At 42.9% G+C, this 18,754-nt stretch overlaps 5 protein-coding genes and 1 non-coding gene across 6 annotated transcripts; 1 reads left to right on the top strand and 5 right to left on the bottom strand.

The window, feature by feature from the left end:
* Window positions 1–3,559: 3,559 nt before the first annotated feature.
* O0I10_004778 lies at window positions 3,560–3,632 on the bottom strand. Its single transcript has one exon. It is a non-coding gene; the product is annotated as a tRNA-Ala (tRNA).
* Window positions 3,633–4,343: 711 nt separating this feature from the next.
* Window positions 4,344–5,181, top strand: O0I10_004777 (ubiquitin-conjugating enzyme E2 8; the record flags this gene model as incomplete). The annotated part of the gene is made up of 6 exons (XM_058484829.1): window positions 4,344–4,387; window positions 4,449–4,528; window positions 4,580–4,694; window positions 4,745–4,797; window positions 4,871–4,999; window positions 5,054–5,181. The coding sequence occupies 6 exons, from the start codon at window positions 4,344–4,346 to the stop codon at window positions 5,179–5,181; spliced, it is 549 nt and encodes a 182-aa protein (XP_058344328.1).
* Window positions 5,182–5,372: 191 nt separating this feature from the next.
* Window positions 5,373–8,421, bottom strand: O0I10_004776 (uncharacterized protein; the record flags this gene model as incomplete). Its single annotated transcript, XM_058484828.1, has 17 exons — window positions 5,373–5,417; window positions 5,472–5,564; window positions 5,624–6,208; window positions 6,270–6,452; window positions 6,507–6,602; window positions 6,660–6,775; window positions 6,831–6,916; window positions 6,971–7,046; window positions 7,104–7,189; window positions 7,243–7,319; window positions 7,378–7,479; window positions 7,542–7,682; window positions 7,739–7,892; window positions 7,945–8,007; window positions 8,063–8,255; window positions 8,318–8,349; window positions 8,405–8,421. The coding sequence occupies 17 exons, from the start codon at window positions 8,419–8,421 to the stop codon at window positions 5,373–5,375; spliced, it is 2,145 nt and encodes a 714-aa protein (XP_058344327.1).
* A 356-nt stretch (window positions 8,422–8,777) lies between these two features.
* O0I10_004775 (uncharacterized protein) lies at window positions 8,778–11,434 on the bottom strand (the record flags this gene model as incomplete). The annotated part of the gene is made up of 7 exons (XM_058484827.1): window positions 8,778–9,128; window positions 9,188–9,258; window positions 9,309–9,688; window positions 9,747–10,239; window positions 10,292–10,622; window positions 10,693–10,907; window positions 10,966–11,434. The coding sequence occupies 7 exons, from the start codon at window positions 11,432–11,434 to the stop codon at window positions 8,778–8,780; spliced, it is 2,310 nt and encodes a 769-aa protein (XP_058344326.1).
* Window positions 11,435–11,878: 444 nt separating this feature from the next.
* O0I10_004774 (uncharacterized protein) lies at window positions 11,879–13,376 on the bottom strand (the record flags this gene model as incomplete). The annotated part of the gene is made up of 6 exons (XM_058484826.1): window positions 11,879–12,017; window positions 12,080–12,190; window positions 12,254–12,321; window positions 12,385–12,540; window positions 12,613–13,112; window positions 13,187–13,376. The coding sequence occupies 6 exons, from the start codon at window positions 13,374–13,376 to the stop codon at window positions 11,879–11,881; spliced, it is 1,164 nt and encodes a 387-aa protein (XP_058344325.1).
* A 782-nt stretch (window positions 13,377–14,158) lies between these two features.
* O0I10_004773 (uncharacterized protein) lies at window positions 14,159–17,594 on the bottom strand (the record flags this gene model as incomplete). Its single annotated transcript, XM_058484825.1, has 9 exons — window positions 14,159–14,665; window positions 14,724–14,879; window positions 14,934–15,140; window positions 15,212–15,511; window positions 15,567–16,625; window positions 16,690–16,936; window positions 16,991–17,213; window positions 17,274–17,391; window positions 17,451–17,594. The coding sequence occupies 9 exons, from the start codon at window positions 17,592–17,594 to the stop codon at window positions 14,159–14,161; spliced, it is 2,961 nt and encodes a 986-aa protein (XP_058344324.1).
* Between the last annotated feature and the right edge of the window lie 1,160 nt (window positions 17,595–18,754).

Below are 18,754 nucleotides of genomic sequence, written 5' to 3'. Positions count from 1 at the left end.
CACACGCACAACACGAACTTGATAGAGACAAAAGAGCGTGTCTGTTGCAGCAAATGTGTCAATGGACAGATGAAAGGAGAAATGGGTGGAGGGTGCTGGGAGACAAAAGGGAAAATTAGTGGTAGAGGAAGGCTCTATGACGTATTGTCGTTTCTTGTACAACGAATGTTGGCGTTGGCGGTGTGTCTGACGGAGCTAGCCCTAACACAAAGAAATGCGCAATGCTCTTTCGCCACAAAGGCAACTGATGTAAACTCCCTCTTCTTGTTCATTACCCACGTTGAAAACGTCATTCTCCATTTTATTATCCTCCTTTTTTGAATGACCCTTCAATTCAACCCTTTTTATCTTTATCTTTTTCCCCCTTTAGATCGATCGAAACAACTAGTGATATGTGATATCCATGCATAATAGTAGTAGACATGCACACTTTTCCTTTGGAGAGGAGCCATACCAATGACGAAGGGAAAGAACGTGGCGCGGGATTGAGCCTATACCATATTTGTGTGTAACTCCTCTTTCTCTCTCTCACTCTTCATACAGACGTACTACTCCGACCACGAGATCGACGGCTTTCACCTGGAAGCCAAACCTTTTTCTCAATTCTGCTTGAAAACAATACGATTTATGTACCTTTACTTTGGTCTCGTTATACATTCCATCTCGTCATTGTTCACAGTGAGACTTGCGCTCTTTCATATCCTTTTCCTTTAAGAATATCCTCTGGATCAAGCGGTAAATCAGATGACCGCAACCGTCATTGGTTCAGTAAAGACCTACTGCCGGGATTCTGATTGTAAAACATTGGCTCGGAATTGGTTTGTGTACCCATGCCACCCTATATCATGCATGACCACCGATACTTCCCATCCTCTTACTAATCGTACTTTCTGACGTTATCAACCCTAGGGAATTTGACCCAAGATACCGGTACATGTACTATGCATAAAGAGATAATTCCACCATGTGTGTGCATCTTAAATGAAATATTATGCAGGATGACATCGGCCCGGCATACCGAAGCATCGAGAACACTTCTTTCTGATATAAAGACTCCCTCACTTTGATTGATAATAAATGCCACCTTCATTCGATAAACGACTGCTATAACGGCGTTGATCTACTCTATAATACGACTAATGGATCACCTGTCACATTGTCAGATGCACAGCATTCAATGCATGCTTCTTAAACTTTACACACAAGAAGTTCTTGGTTGCAATATAAACAATACAAACGAGATGTAAAAGATGTAATGCAGCTTAGGATCAACGTGCATGTAAAGTATGCCATCCCAGATATGTGAAAGGGAGAGATCAAAGAAGAATGGTGAATATGCGAGATAAAGACGCAAAAGAAGCAGCTGCATGTCTATACAATATCAACTTGTAATCATGTCAAAGCCATGTAAAGGGAAAGGACAACGACGTGTGTGTAACCACCGCGTACCTTTTTCATCTTGCCAGTACACAATCAGACAGGAGAAAATTCGATAGGTTGAAGCTGATGCTATTGAGCTGATACTTTGCTTGAGTGTTGCTCAGTCAAATCAGCTCGGATCAACCTACTTTAATCATGGAACGAATGTTCAGCAGGGGCATCGTTCCCATGCAGTGGATCTCTCGCAACAATGATGATTGATGTGCGGCCGTTAGCTGGCAATACATGCCTGTTCCTAGATGATCCATAAAGTAATTATACATTGACCCTTCCATTCATGCAAACGTAGCTGTGTTACACAACACTTCCGTACCTGCTCCGCCAGGGTCCACCTACTTGACAATGAATAAAGACCACTCTTCATAAGTATATCACGCTTACAAACATAGTGCCTGTATCTCCAAACTTTACAATGAAACGTGGGGTTTTTATGAGCAATGTGCTCGGCCTGGCCAACAGCACCTTGTGTGAAAGTTTCACGTTCAATGTCGCAAACAGCCCAAAAAATATTTTTTGGTCGTCGTCGTTGAAGAGGTCGACCCCCAGATCCAGTTTGGCTGGTAGCGACATTGCGAAATCTGGGATTGGCCACGATCAACTTGAAACTTTCACACAAGGTGCTGTTGGCCAAGCCGAGCACATTGCTCTAATAAAAACCCCACGTTTCATTGTAAAGTTTAGAGATACAGGCACCTCTATGTTTGTAAGCGTGATGCTATATGAAGAGTGGTCTTTGTTTAATGTAAAGTAGTATGACTATAATAGAGCAAAAGATGCAGAAGCACTACTTGTTTGTGTCACAATGCCCCAGCAGGGAGGACGCGACTCGATGGGTCGATCCTATTGGTGGAGAGTGCATTAATGGATCCTTTCCCCCCTTATACGACGCCGAGAGTAATTGTCCGCCTATGATGACCTGTATGGAATGGGTATGGTTGATAAGCCAACAAATGATCTCGGCATACAAAAGTATGTATCTTGTTTGAAAGTGCATGAAGCGTGAGGCAACCGAAGGTCGTCCCCACCACAATGTTGATCTTAATTTGGGTTGTTGTTGACAGCAGCAGACAATGGCCATCGACGTCAGCGACTTGGCTCATTACAAAGATCCTTTTGGTTGCGCTGACCATTTCTGCAATATTAACCATACCAACATGTTGCATTGTGCACTTTACTATCCACTGTTTTTCTTACTGCTGCCGAGGGTCGTCAGGATGGATACATGTATGAGGTTTTCACTCACCACCCTAATTACAAGTTTCATGAACAACCCGACAAAAGACTAAGGCTATTGCCATTATAGAAGCATCCTATCAGTTTATTATCAAGAATGCACCCCATTGGCACGTGAGCAGTATTGGCTATCATGGAATTGAATGAGAAAGAGAAATAGGTGCATTGTAGCTTTCACCGGTGCATGGAATTGCAAAGAACTGCACTCAAAGGTTATGGCTATGTACAACCACGGGACTCGGAAAGATGCTCATTCATTTAAATAAAAAAATAAACGTGTGGGTTGGTGGAAGCAATAGCAAGGCTTTGGGCGAAGATATGGAAACCCAAGCATGTGTCCTTATAACAACAGGTTATTTGCCGGTAGCAGTAACCATGCAACTACTAACAAAGGGCTATGTGTTTTACATTACTATACTGATGTCATGCATGTTGCCATCATCGTTATCAGCATATACTATCATTACTCATGAAATGATCGTACTTTGTTATTCTGTATCTTGGAAGATGATATGATGTGATACCTTCAAAGCTATTGGTGCCTGAAGATGTTATATGTGATGGATGCATGTACGAAGACATTTTCGCGGATAGTGATCTGATCATTTTGTTTACAGTGACTTTTACTAAATATAAAGCGGCAGTGCTTGTATTTTATGTAGAGAGATTAAAAGTAAGTGGATCATACAAACGAGGTGAACTAACAAAAGCAAAAGGCCCTCTCCATCACCCAGGATTACTTCTACAGCATGGATAAAATCAAATGTCAAAAAAGCGATCATTCTATGATTGACATAGCAATGTCACGTGATCTATGATAAGAAAAAACAAAAGATCGAACCGAATGATCCTGTATTGGATCAATCGATCAGAAGATGATGTGTTCTGGAGAAGCTGGGCGTCGATCCCAGTACCTCTCGCATGCTAAGCGAGCGCTCTACCATTTGAGCTACATCCCCTTGTTTTTTGATTTGCTTTGTGTAACAAGAGCGAGCCGATTTCCCAAAAAGGAAGGTGTTTCAAATGGCCTCGAGATGTATACCATCCGATAGCGACAATGGTGCTGAGACTAGTGAAATGGTTCATGTAGCATTTGGGGTGGTGTGGAATGTGTGAGATGGGTATAAAATCTTTAAATCTGTGGAAAGGTTCAAAATTCAAGTCCAGATGTAAGGTCAGCAGTCCAGGATGAGAGTTGGACAACACAGAGGGCAATCATGTATGTCTTTCAAAAGTAGCAGGTTTAAGCATGTTAGTAATCAATCACTATCGCCGTTGAGGTAATGGATCAAAGTATGAAAAAACTGTTGACGTGCATTTCGTGATCATTTCAAGAATCACGCCATGTATTATAATGCATACATATTACAAGTTGTGCTCTATTTACGAGGAAACTCCTAACACACGGGCGAGTAATATCATGTCTTGTAATACAATGTCGCTTTGTACGTGACGCCATGGCTAATTATGGTATGTATAGATCTGATGCTCTAGTCAATGTGTCATGCGGTTTATGCTGGTGACAGATGGTGTTGCTAGCTAGAATCGTTATCCTGTCTCATTGGTGCTGAAATTGATCCGTGGGCAGCAGCTAAAAATGGCGGAAATTCCAATCGATCAAGCCTGCACTCCTCTGTTTCCCTCACAAGAATCGCTTTTCCTTATCAGCAATGTCAACTCCAAGAAGGCGGATAGAAACCGATGTTATGAAGCTGTAAGCATTACAACTTGCATTTGCTGTTAAAGATGCCGGCATTTATCGTCTACTTGTTTAGCTTAATGAGCGACTATGAAGTGACCTTGGTCAATGACAATATGCAGGAATTCTACGTGCGTTTCCACGGTCCTACAGACAGTACGTAATACACCTACATTGCTATTACTTTTCCACTAATTCACAATGTAGCGCCGTTCACTGGAGGTGTATGGAAAGTGCACGTCGAACTTCCTGATCAGTATCCTTACAAGTCTCCCAGTATTGGTTTTATGAACAGAATCTTCCACCCCAACATTGATGAAGTGTAAGTATGGGTTTCTACAAGTAGGATTTATTATTTACATTCATGGATAGTAGCGGTTCAGTGTGTCTTGATGTGATCAATCAAACGTGGAGCCCAATGTTTGGTAAGCAAGCTCTATGGTGATTCTGATGAGAAATCGAATCTTCGGTATCAGCGTGTCTCACAATGCATTTTAGACATGATCAACATCTTTGAAGTGTTTTTACCCCAACTCCTTCGTTATCCCAATCCAACGGATCCATTGAACGGTGAAGCTGCAGCTCTGTTGATGCGCGAACCTACCAAATATGAAGCCAAAGTGAAAGGTTTGTCATGCGCCGGGATACATTATGCGATATGACACTAAGCATGATGCATAGATTATGTTTCACGATATGCGACAAAAGAAGCAGCCGATGCGGCAGTGGATGATAGCTCTGATGAGGACGAAATGAGTTCTGTGAGTTACGCTTCTTCCGAAGACGAAGCTGCCGGTATGGAGTTGTGAACCTATCAGGATATACATTCTTCTTTTACCTTTCCCCCTCGTTCCTTCCTTTTCCCCTCTTTGTTCCCCCCTCCCCTTTGTTTGGATGCTTTAGAAGCCCTTTGCTACCATGATGACCAATTGAAATGAGCAATGTTCAACATTTATTCTTTGCAATGAAAGTGCACAATGATATGTACTATGCTTTATTGTTATACGTCATGGTTTTGTTGTTGTTTTCTGTAAAATTCGATAATCTACAGGGGAAAAGGCGTTAATTCCTATACGTATGAGCAGCCGATAGCACGAACCTGGTCACTCGATGTGATATCTTCAGGATCCTTATCTTCTCTTGTACGAATAAACCGGGGAAAACGCAATGAAATGCCTTTGGTAGGATCAACCTGAACATGTCATTATAGTTAGCATTGATTTGTAAACCTTGCTACATTGACACACTTACCACTCCCACACCTGCCATATATCGCGGACTGATGCTGAGATCTGCGCATTGAATCTCCCATACAATATGAGGTGCAAACCACACGTCTGGTGTTTCTGGATTCTCGCCAATGCAATAAAACCTTTTTGGTTGTTGAATCTTGTGCTCATTCAAGTCTGTATAGAATTTTTGTAGATTCTCATCCGAAAACCCGGTTCCCAGCTTGCACACGGTTTGGTATTCTTCTGTCTCAGGGTCGTAGCACGCCAAGAGAAATGATCCATATACGTTGGTACGTTTACCCTTTCCCTTGAAGGCACCAATCACCACCAAATCCACAGTATCGCCGACTCCTGCAAGATAATCCTTTTTGACCTTGAGCCAATTCCGAGATCGCTTGGATGGTTCATAGGAAGCCTCATCATTCTCATAGAGTTTGACCATTAGACCTTCACAGCTGCTTTGGATAGATACATCAAGGAAGGTTTGGATGTCTTCAATCTTGTTGGTATCCATGTGCTCGGCGAAATAGAATTCATTGTCGGTGATCTTGAATGACGCTCGTAGCTTTTCACGACGCTCTTTTAATGATCGTTGTAACAAAGACTACATAACATGAACCAAATTAGTACCACAAGATTGCCATACAACCAATTTTCAATATTACCTCGCCGTTCAAGTACAAGCAATCAAACGCAAATATAGCTACTCGTACTTTGATATCTTCCTCCTTGACGTCTTTTCGCTTACGCGTGCTCAAGACCTGGAAAGGCAATATGCACTTCTTCTCAACATCCCACGCAACCGCTTCACAGTCCAAGATGAAGGAAGTCGTAGAGGGACCAACCCACTATGTCACTCATGTAAGTATTTTGTAGGCTCCCAAATTTCGTGTCCCATGTACCTTTTCAATTTTATCCACGATATCAGGGTATTTGACAGACATGTCTTCGGAATTGCGACTATAAATCTTTGTGCTTCCATCATGCAATCGATGAATCTAATATCATCACATGAATGAGTCAATCCATATCGTTTTCAAACGTTCCTTCCATACCTGAGCTCGTTCACCATCGTATTTGAATTCACATGTGAAGCTTTGATCCTCGAATCGATCCAACACTTCTTTCAGACTCTTGGTGGGATGTGCAAGCATAGGCTTCAATGGGATACCTAGATACAAGATGATTTAGCAAGTGGGCATCCAAGCCATCTTCTTGATACCTACCAGGTCTCATTGTACACCTCTCTAACAATTGTTCCATAGGGTATTCCAAGAGCGCAGGAATGAGCATGTCATAGCATGGCAGTTGACTACATACATGTTTAGTGAGCCTATGCCATATCAACCAAACGTTGACCACTCACTTGTAAACGGATTTAACTGTATCCACAGCACTTGCCAGCTTTTGCTCTTTGCTTTCCACAGACAACTTTTTGGTCTCTACCATCACCGACATGAGTAAGATGTATCAAAGTCATAAAAGTGAGTAATAAAAACCTTCTTGACTAAGCACCACAGCATGTGCCAGAGCTGTAAGCACCGTTTGTTCCGCTAAACCAATACGCAGCTTGCCTTCCAATTGTCTAATGTATATGTTATTATGCGGATGATATAAAACATGCATCATGTAACAAACCTAATGAGAAACTTGGCTTCATGACCTTGGCATGCAACGAGAAGACCTTGAATCTTGCGGATTTTGTTGGATTGAGACTATGAAGGATACATGTTAAGACCATCATTGATACTCTAAATCGATGGCGAAACTTACTGATTGGCCAGTGATTTGTGCAATTTCTTTCAAGGTTTTGAAGACGTGCTGTACAGTGAGGGGCTTTGGGGCAAATAACGTCCGCTGAGATTGCTTGCTGTTCTAAAGACGAGATGTTGTAAGCCATACGTAGTTTCTTTTATCCATTCCCAAATAACCAATACCTCTGCAACTGTTCCAAGATCACCGGTTTTGCTATAATCTTCCTGGATCTTTTCAGGCTTTCGTCCCGTGGATTGTGCAATAGCTTTCACAAGCAAAGATTCACCAATTCCAAGTTCAAGGCCTTCATAATCAGGGCAAAGCTGAAAGACGTATGGGTTAATCAGCCTATTATGATTGTAGTGATAGCATGGCATACCTTGTTAATGCACATGTATAAAGTATGAAGCAGAGCGCTTGGCGTTTGTTGAATGATCTTGAGGAACAGCGACACCAAATATTCAGTGATCTCGGTACGCTTGGTTGTGTTTCCACAAAGGCTGAATGTCTCGCAAAGAATAGCATAAGGGACACTATTCATCAAAGAATGAGAACAATCCTACGAACATTGATGATCGCACTTACTCTTTGCCTGTATTCCATGACTTGCCAAGCTTCCCACTAGCCTCAGGAACCGATAAACACGAGCTATATACCTTTGTGAATGATCCATACATACTTAGCATAATGATGATATACTTACATCTCTTTGGCTACAGCAGCATCTTCTCTCTTTTGGACTTCTTGTTCCTTCTCCTGGGCTTCGGCTTCCAGAATTTCAGGATCTTGCTCGGGATCAGCCACGCGTTGCTTTTTCTTGTCATTCAATGGAGACTCGGGTTGTGTTTCTGGGCTCTTGTCAGCATCCTCGGATCGCTTTCGTTTATCGCCTGCATCTATAGTAGTTGGATTAAGCTATGCACATAGGAGTCGAGCCAATAATAAAAGAGATGCACACCTTTGTTTGCAGCTTGCTTTTCAAAGAACGATCTGGAGAAATGGCGTCAATTGGTGTTGGTTGTCAAGTAGTGTGAGGTGCACTCACCTAATGTTTGGCTGCATGTCGAATGGGTCGAGTTGAACTTCGCGAAAAGAACAATGCACGCGACTTTTTACGCGCACCAAATCCCGCTCGAGCCATTCATTCATTACCCCTTTCAATCATGCCTTGATTTTAATGCTTACTTTGACGACACCATGAAGTGGTATACGACACAGAATTTGATAGTCGAACATCTTTGTCGCTTTGAGAATGGGTTCTTCGACATTATCGGCCATGTATCCATTCTTCTCCTACGCGATAGTGAAAGAGGAAAAGAGAGCCAAATATTATTAGGCGCAAACTAAGCGAGTATATTTACAAAATGGCATATGAGCACTAACTAACTAACAAGAAATGTGGTATATATGTGATGGCATTACGATTCATGAGCCTTACGGATATCGAGGCTAGCTTTTATAAGAGGGATCAGTGATCGCACGTGCTCCGCTTTTTGTAAGAAGGGATGCTGCAACATGACATCGGCGTCAGGACGCTGATTACTGTCCACTTGTAATGATTGCTTGAGAAAGTCCAACAAGGTTTCAGAAAGAGCATCTGGGTGTTGAAGAGTAGGAGTGCCATTTGTTGCAATAAGATAAAGCGCTCGTAGTGGGTTCTCGTGAAGATACGGTGGTTCACCCTCGATCATTTCAATTGCCATGATACCAAGTGACCATACATCAATCTTTGGTCCATATTCCTTCCGCGTCACCACTTCGGGAGCCATCTACACGGTATCCTGGTTAATATCTCATTTTTCTATCATGAATTTTCTCCTTATCTTACCCAGTAGGGTGTTCCAACCATTGTCGTTCTCATCTCTTGATCATTCAACCTTGCACAAAAACCAAAGTCGGCTATACAAGATGGTGAGCAAATGGCATAATGAAAGAACAAAGGTACTTACTAAGCTTGACTTGTCCACTCAATCCCAAAAGCACATTGTCAGATTTGATATCCCGATGAATGATGCCCAAATGATGCAAGTGATGTATTCCTTGTAGTGCCTCGCGACATACAGTAGCGATTTGTGATTCTGTCATCATGTTGGTCGTCACCACGTCCGTCAAAGAGCCACCTTCCATATATTCCATCACTACCCAAAGCTCGCCAGTGACCAAAAAAGAATCGATAAAGTTGACAATGTTCTCATTGCGAGCCTCACGCATGACCAGGATCTCATTGATAATCAATTCTTTCTTTGGCTGTTGGGCAAGGTTCATTTGCTTGATGGCGACTGAGATATTGGTATCAACAGATTGAGCGGTATATACACCACCAGAGGCACTAGATTGATACACTTGTCAGCTATACTCCCAATATCATGATAAATACACACACTTACCCTTGACCAACTTTGATCATATTCCTATATAGCTTGGTCGGATCGGCATCGGTGCAAATTGTACGTAGCTCGGATAATATCTCGGCATCCTTGTTTGGCTTCTTCGTTTCACGTCTTCGTATCCGTGGTTCTGGAGGAGGAACATCCATTGCTGGATCGAGTGGTGCAGCAACAGGAGATATGTAAACATCAGAAGATCGATGATGCGTGGTCTCTGGTCCTGTAAGTTGTTGTTTTAATTTGGGTCGTGGTGGAGCAACAGGTGGTGATGGTGATGGTGTAGTAGTTGTTGTTGTTGGTGTAATAGTAGTAGTTGTATTGGTGGATGTAGTCTGAGTAGGTTGAATAGTTGGCTTGTTGGCAGGAATGGTGGGTTTTGTTGATAATGGTGGTTTAGGTGGTGGCGTTGCTTTGTATGATAATTTGGGTGTCGATTGGCTCTCGAACTTGTGTAATCGTTGAGCAACACTGATAGCAGCAGCAGGTGACTCTTCTAAAAGGGAAACATGTTGGTCTTTGCATAATGTGTGATACCCAATCCTTACCAGTAGACTGAGATGTTGAAGGTGCACTTCCACCAGTGGGAATAGGTGATATAGGTTTTTGCGTGATGGTAGGTCTCGCTGGTAAAGTGGGTTTGGAAGATTGAGACTGAGGAGGAGGAGGAGGAGGTTGTGGTTGTTGATCATCATTGTCAGCTGTCGAAGGAACAACAATCATCCTTGGTCGTGCTCGTTGTGGAAGTGGAGGAGGAGTCAATCGACGCATTACTTCACTCGAAAAGTGTCGTGGATGTGCATTCCCAAATTTCTCCCAAACTACATCTTGCGATTGTTCACGTGTCTCTTTGTAAAATCCAATAACATCCAATACAGCCTATCCATAGCTTGATGAGTTGACATCACACACATACATAGATGCATATCCTATCCCTTTTTTTTCTTACCTGTGGATTCTCTTGTTGTTCTCGTTTACTGATACCACTTTGTTGTAATAAGATCAACCATTCTCTTGGCAATCCCGTGAATTCCCCCGTTTGAGAGTCGAAGCCAACGTGGGTGACATGGATAAGGTTGTAGGGCGATGATATCTTCGTTTTGGCATTGTTGTTGGGTGTTTCAGAGCCTGATGATGATGACGATCCCTGACTAGACCAAAGATCTTTTTACCAAATATTAAATGGGATGAATTTACCCATGGTAGCCTTCATCTCACCTACCACTAACACTGCCCACCACCTTATCGAGAACTCCTCTAAGTGCTGCCGAGGTGCTCGAGCCAACGTGTGTGATTATGCTGCCGTTAGGAAGTCTAGACTGTTCTTCAACATGGAGGCTGGCTGGTGTATGTACAACAGGTGGTGTTTCCGCTTGAGACGTTGCCGATTCAACAGCCGATACTTTACTGAGAGAACGTAATGCAGCAGGACTTGGTCGTGGTGGAGGAATGGGAGGTGATAAATTGCGTTGGATAGAAGAAGGAGGTGCTGATTTCTGCTTTTGTTCTTGGAAAACAGGCTTTGTTGGTTTGGGTGGAAGCGGTGGTCCTTGGGATTTCCCCAATTGTGATGAAGAACGTGTTATTGCTGGTCGTTGACGGTAGGATGTCGGTGTCTCAGTCTCTGATTTACTATTGAACAGCTTAATGTTGGCAGAGACGATGCCAGCAGATGTGGGTGGCGACGACATGAAGAAGAGGTCCTTCCTACAGCTTTACCGAGCTTGGAATTCGTGACTCAGCCCAAGTGAAGAATTGGTTGGCGACCACTCGCACACACACACACACACACACACTAGAAATTCGATGTCTTGGAGGGCTTCTACTATATGACATCAATAAAACTACCTCTATTTAAGCACATGTTATTTGCATCAAAGTTGCTAGATCCGCAGCAGTTGGTTGGCATGGCAAGCAGTGAACTTATGATCCTCGTTGACCCTAAATAGACCTTTACTCATTTGGCATTACGAGGATACAACAATAGATAATGACCATCAAATCACCCAATACAAAGCAATTAGAACCAGTAAGCCATATAATAATTTTTATGTTGAATGCATGATGAGAGCAAATAGAATGATGATGTTGGTGATGGTGCGAGAAAGAGTACATAGGATCAATAGCTATATAGCTCACCCCAATGCAAATAATTCAAGTTCAATGCAATGAAAATCGGCAGTCGTGGACAATGGTTCATTGTCAAAGGTTGGACATTGTTCGCTGTATCCCTCATAAAGGCTGTCTTTGATCCATAAGCCAAATTTGCCATCACTATCAACAACAAACATTAGGATCCGTTTCTTGTGCATAGTAACCTCCAATGCAATACTAACCCTCCACCAATGGCAATAAAATCGGTCTCTGATAAGATCATGTATTCGTTTTTTCCTGTCCATGGAAAAACTTTGAGTGTATTGGTAGCGCGGCAGAACTTCCATAGAAAACTTTAAGATATCAATGTTAGTCCTATTATTAAAGCGTAGTAAAGTTTCAAATCATCTACGTACCATTCACCGTTGCCGTAATATGAATTCTTGTTGCCTTTGATAGATTCATTTAGAAACGCGCCAAAGATCTATCATACAAACAAATGAACAAGCTTCCTCCAATAGACATTAGGTCTCCCCCTTTCACTTACCGAATCATTGTCATCCTTGATGGCGAGCACACAAGGTCCTCGATTACGTTTCGCCAATCGATAAAGGGTTGCCATACTTGAACCATGCTGATCAAGGCTGTAAATAAGGGACCAAGTGGTTGCTAGCCTGTAACGCCTTGGGAGATAAGATCGAATCTAGTAGTAATAACATTATTATTATTAGTATCCATGTGGGGGTTTTTTTTTAAGATGATGAACTTTTTTTACCTGTTCAGCGACTAGAGCATCCAATACAGGTTCGGTGTCAGGTCGACGACCCGTTAACTTGGGTGGTTCCATTATATCCAAAAAATCGACGAGCCGTTGCTTTTTATTTTGCTGTTCAAGTTGACTTGCAGCAGACACAAGAGCGTCGACAGCTGCTGAATTGATAGTAGTAGTGTTGGTTGCTGGTAAAGGTGGAGGTGGAGAAGCAGGGCAACTACACGATAGACGTTGTTGGTTTTGGTCGCAGCAGAAAGCTGAGTCGTTGCTACAGGTGCTTGAATAGCTACTATTGGTGGGTGATACTTGTTTCCAGTCAAGGACCGCAAGGTCAACTGATGGGGTGGTATTATTGTTGTCGCAATGCACAGTCGATGCTGAAGAAATGACAGACCCTCCCTTTGTGATTGAAGTTGTTGAATGGGACTTGTGAGCTAAAGGAGGACGCCTTCTGTGGTTGGAGGAGGAGGAGGATGGTGTAGAGGAGGAAGATGTTCCGAGGCCTATTGTAGAGGAAAACAGCAAACATGTTGTCTCTGTTCCGAGATGAAAATGAAAAGAAAGAAAGAAGAATTACCCAGAAGCTTCGACACAAAGCGTGTGATAGGTGATGGTTTATCAGCATAGCTTTCTTCATCAGTGATAGACCTGTGAAGAGGATAAAAGGATCGTGTCGTTTGTGAAGAACCAGAACCACGTCTTCGTCGCGTATTAGAAGTTGCACTAGTCGCACAAGATGACCATGATAAATGTTGTTGTTTTGTCATGAAAGGAGAGTTGTTACAAGGAATGGAAAAAGAAAAGAAAAAAAATGGGATGATAAGTGTGTGTTGTTCCCTTTTCTATTTCATGCAGATGGCCTATTTGCCGCTTTCTCTCCTGTGTATATGTATGTATGGCACACAACCCACCCCCCGCATCTCCTTTTACTTATTTGCCCTTTTCTATGGATCCAAGTTTATTTGTCTCAGCCGTTTCCTTTCTCTTACAATATGTCTAAATGAGTGTAGCTGGCACATCCGTGACCTGGGTACCTTTAGAACAACCTGCTGTTTTCTTTTTCTTTTTGCAACACCAGATCTACACACATGCATCATGCATCTGCAACATGCAGCTCCTTTTATTCAAATGTCATAAGCCAAAACTTTATACAAATGGACTTGTCACAGAAGAAAAGAAGGGAATAGTATCCTATGAGTTTCTCCATTGTTCACGAAGATTCCTTGTTAATCGTCTCCTTTTCTTGAAGAGTGATTGTAGTTGAAGAAGGAAAAAGCCAAAAAGGACAAAAGTAAAGTAAAACAACACGTTTTCTAGGTTCATCAATGGGCCGACTGTCGACTTTGCAGCAGCGAAAGAAAAGAGAGAAAGGGGGTTTGTGGGAAGGCACACCGCAGCCTTCTCGCGTGACACAATTGAAAAAAAGTCATGTGCACCTTACTGACACCTTTCCCCTGATATCTCCGTAGACGTTTTATCAACAATAAAAGTGTATATTTGCTTATGAACATGACATGATATGTGTCTACAAGATCACAATTTTCTACATTTACTTTTTCAAGTATACAGTAACAGTATCCTTCAAACCCTTAGCAGAGCTGCAATCCTCAGGAACTTGCTTGTCGTCAGCAGCAAGCACTGTCACCTCCTTCATACCCTTGGCCAAAGTCTGGACAGCGAGTTGTTCGCTTTGAAGCAACTTGACCAAATCGCTATTCTCAGATTGAATAAAGACAACACCATCCTTCTTTTTGTTTTCTTGAACAGCCAAACTACGAATGGTCTTGACAACCTCGAACACATCATCGAACGACTTTTCAGCTTGTTCATTGGCATAGGAGGTGTTCTCAACTGGGTACTTGGCCTTGACAATACTTTCAACCTTGTCACCAGGTCGGCGTCCCAAACGTTGATACAATTCTTCAGTGACAAATGGCATGAATGGATGAAGCAACTTCAAACCACCCTCCAAAGCAGTGTACAAGGTATTTTGTGCGGTACGCTTCTTGGTTGCCATGGCTTCGTCAGTAGAATCGCAAATGGGCTTGATCGCTTCCTATTGCATTTATGAGTGATACGTTGCCATGGAAAAAAATACCCAATTCCACACTTACAATGTACACATCACACAAGTCGTATAACCAATATTGGTGAATAGCATTGGTTGCTGACATAAAGCTGCGTTCGGCCAATGCCTTGTTAGCTTCCTTGGCAGCGTTGTTGAGCTTGGCCAAGATCCACTTGTCTGCAAGAGATTCATCGCCCGACATCTATGATTTGATGCTTTAATATGAATACCATAGACGAAATTGTTAACAACATACCTCGGCACTAGCACTTGGCTTAAAGTCATCACCAAGCTTCATCAAAGCAAAGCGAGTGGCGTTCCAAATCTTGTTACAGAACTTGCGGTAACCTTCAACACGGAGAATATCCAAGTTGATATCACGACCACCAGTGGTATAAGCACAAAGGGCGAAGCGCAAGGCATCGGTACCACATTGAGGGATACCCTTGGGGAAATCGGCTTTCTATGATATTCATCAGCAATCCAATCCAATCCAATCCAATGCAAACATAAATAGAATAGCCCACTACTTACTTGACCAGCCTTTGCCTTTTCAATTTCACGGGGATCAAGGTTACCCTCGTACAACTTTGCGTGAAGACCTTCAAGGTTGATACCTTCAATAACGTCAACAGGATCGATAACGTTGCCAAGTGACTTTGACATCTTGCGACCGTGAGCATCACGAATCATGGCATGGCAAAAGACTTCAGAGAATGGCACCTTGCCAGTAAGCTTGATACCAAGCATGACCATACGAGCGACCCAGAAGAAGAGAATATCCCAACCAGTCTCCAACAAGGATGCAGGGTAGAACTTTTCAAAGTCTGCGGTCTGATAATATTGTGTCAAATGATGTATGCACCACCCTAGTTAAAGTTGATCTTACCTTATCGGGCCAACCCATGATAGAGAAAGGCCACAAACCAGAAGAGAACCAAGTGTCAAGGACATCAGGATCTTGCTCCAAGGTGAAAGTCTTGCCAGGGAACTTGATCTCGGCTTGTGCTCTAGCATCGGCTTCATCACGACCACTCACCCAGTGATCATTGCTAGTGTAGTCAACAGGTTCACCTTCGATCTTGACATAGTATGCAGGAACACGATGACCCCACCACAATTGACGAGAGATACACCAATCTTGGATGTTTTCGAGCCAGCGGAACCAATCGCCTTCAGAGACCTTGGGTGCAATCTTCAATTCACCCTTCTTAACAGCCTCCACAGCAGCTTCAGCCATGGGCTTACAGTTGACCCACCATTGTGGCTTCATGATAGGTTCGATGATATCACCGGACTTGCTGCAAACAGGAACAGTCATTGGGTTTTCCTTGACACCAACGAACAAGCCCTTAGCCTTGAGGTCCTCGACAATTTGCTTACGGATATGGAAACGCTTCATGCCCTTGTATGGACCAGCAGCTTCATTGTAGGTACCATCATCATTCATGAGATCGATGATCTCGAGCTTGTGACGCTTGCCAACTTCAAAATCGTTGAAATCGTGACCAGGAGTGATCTTGACAGCACCAGTACCAAAGGCCATATCAACAGCAATATCATCGGTGACAATGGGGAGACGACGATCCAAGAAGGGATGAACAACGTATTTGCCGTGCAAGTGCTTGTAGCGTTCGTCATCAGGATGGACAGCAACAGCGGTATCACCCAACATGGTTTCAATACGAGTGGTGGCAACAATCAAACGCTCATCCGATTCTTCAACAACGTATGCAAACTCGTTCAAGACACCAAACTCGAATTTCTCCTTGGGATCATAACCAGGGACGCTCATCATGGTGCGACCAGGGATTTCCTTGTTCTCGACTTCAAGATTGGACAAGGCAGTGTTCAAGCGCACACACCAGTTGATGAGACGATTGGCACGATAAATGGTACCATCACGATGCAAACGCACAAAGTTTTCAGTCACAGCCTTAGACAATTTCTATAACCGGGTATGAGTACCTTGATTTCAAGATCCATCCACGACATTTTATATATATACTTACGGGATCCATGGTGAAAGCGACACGATCCCAATCATATGAAGCAGCCAATCGGTGGAATTGTTCATGGATGCGGTTGCCATATTTCTCTTTCCACTTCCACACTTCGGCAATAAAGTCTTCACGGCTGAAATCATGGCGAGTCTTCTTTTGTTCATTCCAAAGCTTCTTCTCCACAACCGATTGACAAGAGATACCAGCGTGATCAGTACCAGGATTGAACAACACGGTCTTGCCCAACATGCGGTTCCTGATAGGCACCATGTTAGTGACTACTCATCGCAGCAAAATACTGAATCCATACCATCGAATCAAAGCATCTTGGATAGCAACGGTCAAAGCGTGACCGATGTGAAGCGAACCAGTGACATTTGGAGGAGGAGCAGGGATGACAAAGGCACCTTCGGGCTTGATTTCACCATCCTCTGTCAATTCAGGCTTAAAGTATCCTTCCTTCATCCACCAATCGTACCAAGCTGATTCGACTGCACGAGGATCGTAGGCATTGGCCATAGGCTCGGACATATCTAGAATGATAGACTTGTTAGCTTCCTTACTTGTTGATGGATACACGTATTCTATGTTACCTTTCTTTTCACCCTTGGGGGTCTTGTTCACGAAAACAGCCTGTTCAGCAGCCTTGGCAGCCTTCTTCTTTTTCTTTTCACTGGGAGAAGCAGCTTCTTTTTCCTTTTGTGCTGCAAGCTATGGTGTCCATGTATTAGCCATGCTGTCATTTTTGAAACGCAAGCGGATCTACAAACCTTGGCTTGCTTGGCTGCTAACTTTGCCAATTTAGCACGACGCTTCTCTTCATTTTTGGCTTCATTCTTAGCCTTCTTGGCAGCGGCAGCGGCAGCAGCGTCTGCGTCAGTTGCAGGTGGTGGGATTTGATTCTGATCAGCCATGCGGGGTACAAAGAGGAGGACACAGTAGAGAGCGCTCAACCATTTTATAGCAGAGAGTCATCGTGGCTCAATTTACAAGCCACACGCACTCCGGTTGTCAGGGGAACTGGCCAATGCATAGGTCTTGAGTCATTCCAGGTACACAGCAGCCACATGACAATGACAGCTCTCTTCATCAATGTAAATGCCCATTTTGAAGTTTCGTATTAGCATCTCAATGTTACACATGATCACCAATGAAGGAATTCATCCCTAAAACAGTAGACTTCTTTGATAATGCACAAGCATATGCATTCAGCAAAGCACCATCATCCGGTATAATATGGTCGCAAGAATTAAGGAATTGAGATTAGGAGCACCTATAGCGTCTGTAATGTTGCTTGTCATTTCGCCTACTTGGCAGCCGATTTATATTGCGTGTTAGTGATTGTCCAATGATGAAATAAAGTGAAACGTGGTGTCTTTGCAAGCTTTTGTGGATGTGGATACTGACGACACAAAGTTAATCATAACATTGGATGTTTAATTGAATGATAAGGATCTTCAGGAATTAATGAGGCATAGCCGCCTTGCTTAGCTAAGGTGTTGCCAAATGGATAGTTACACTGAAGACTCAAAAAGATGACTTTATGGAGAAGTGTGACTAATCTTGGCTAGCAGCGAATTGACTATGATCTTGCTCATAAGGATCAGCGAGCGGAATGAGCAATCATGCATAAAAGTGATGCGGGAAAAGAAAGTGATCAATGCCACCAAAAGTACAAGGAAGTTCACGCCAACTTGCTTTGATGTATTAGTCTTTTGGAAATGGATCAGCTTTTTGATACGATAACAGTGATAACTTGAAACAGTAGGTACGCTGAGATGCGCATAATAAACATCTCCAATCGCCTTATCGGATAAATGGGATCGCATCCAATGGCTCTCGTGAGGGTCATTGCAGGGTATTAAAGCCGTTTCATCTCCTGTGTGTTTGCGCGATAAAAGTAATCGTATGTTTATTATAGTATATAGAGACTTTAGAATGGATGGGCAAATAAAGGAAGCTGCTGATCAGGGTATACCATTCATCAGGCTCAAGTATGATGAACCAGCAGGTTTTTAATCCGTATCATAAATAACCTTATATAGGGGATCCAAGAGGATTGAGTCATTTACAC

The sequence above is a fragment of the Lichtheimia ornata genome (assembly GCF_029851405.1).
Source record: "Lichtheimia ornata isolate CBS 291.66 chromosome Unknown scaffold00018, whole genome shotgun sequence".
Taxonomy (NCBI): Eukaryota; Fungi; Mucoromycota; class Mucoromycetes; order Mucorales; family Lichtheimiaceae; genus Lichtheimia; species Lichtheimia ornata.
Note: the sequence above shows the minus strand (reverse complement) of the source record. Positions and strands in the feature narration are given on the sequence as shown.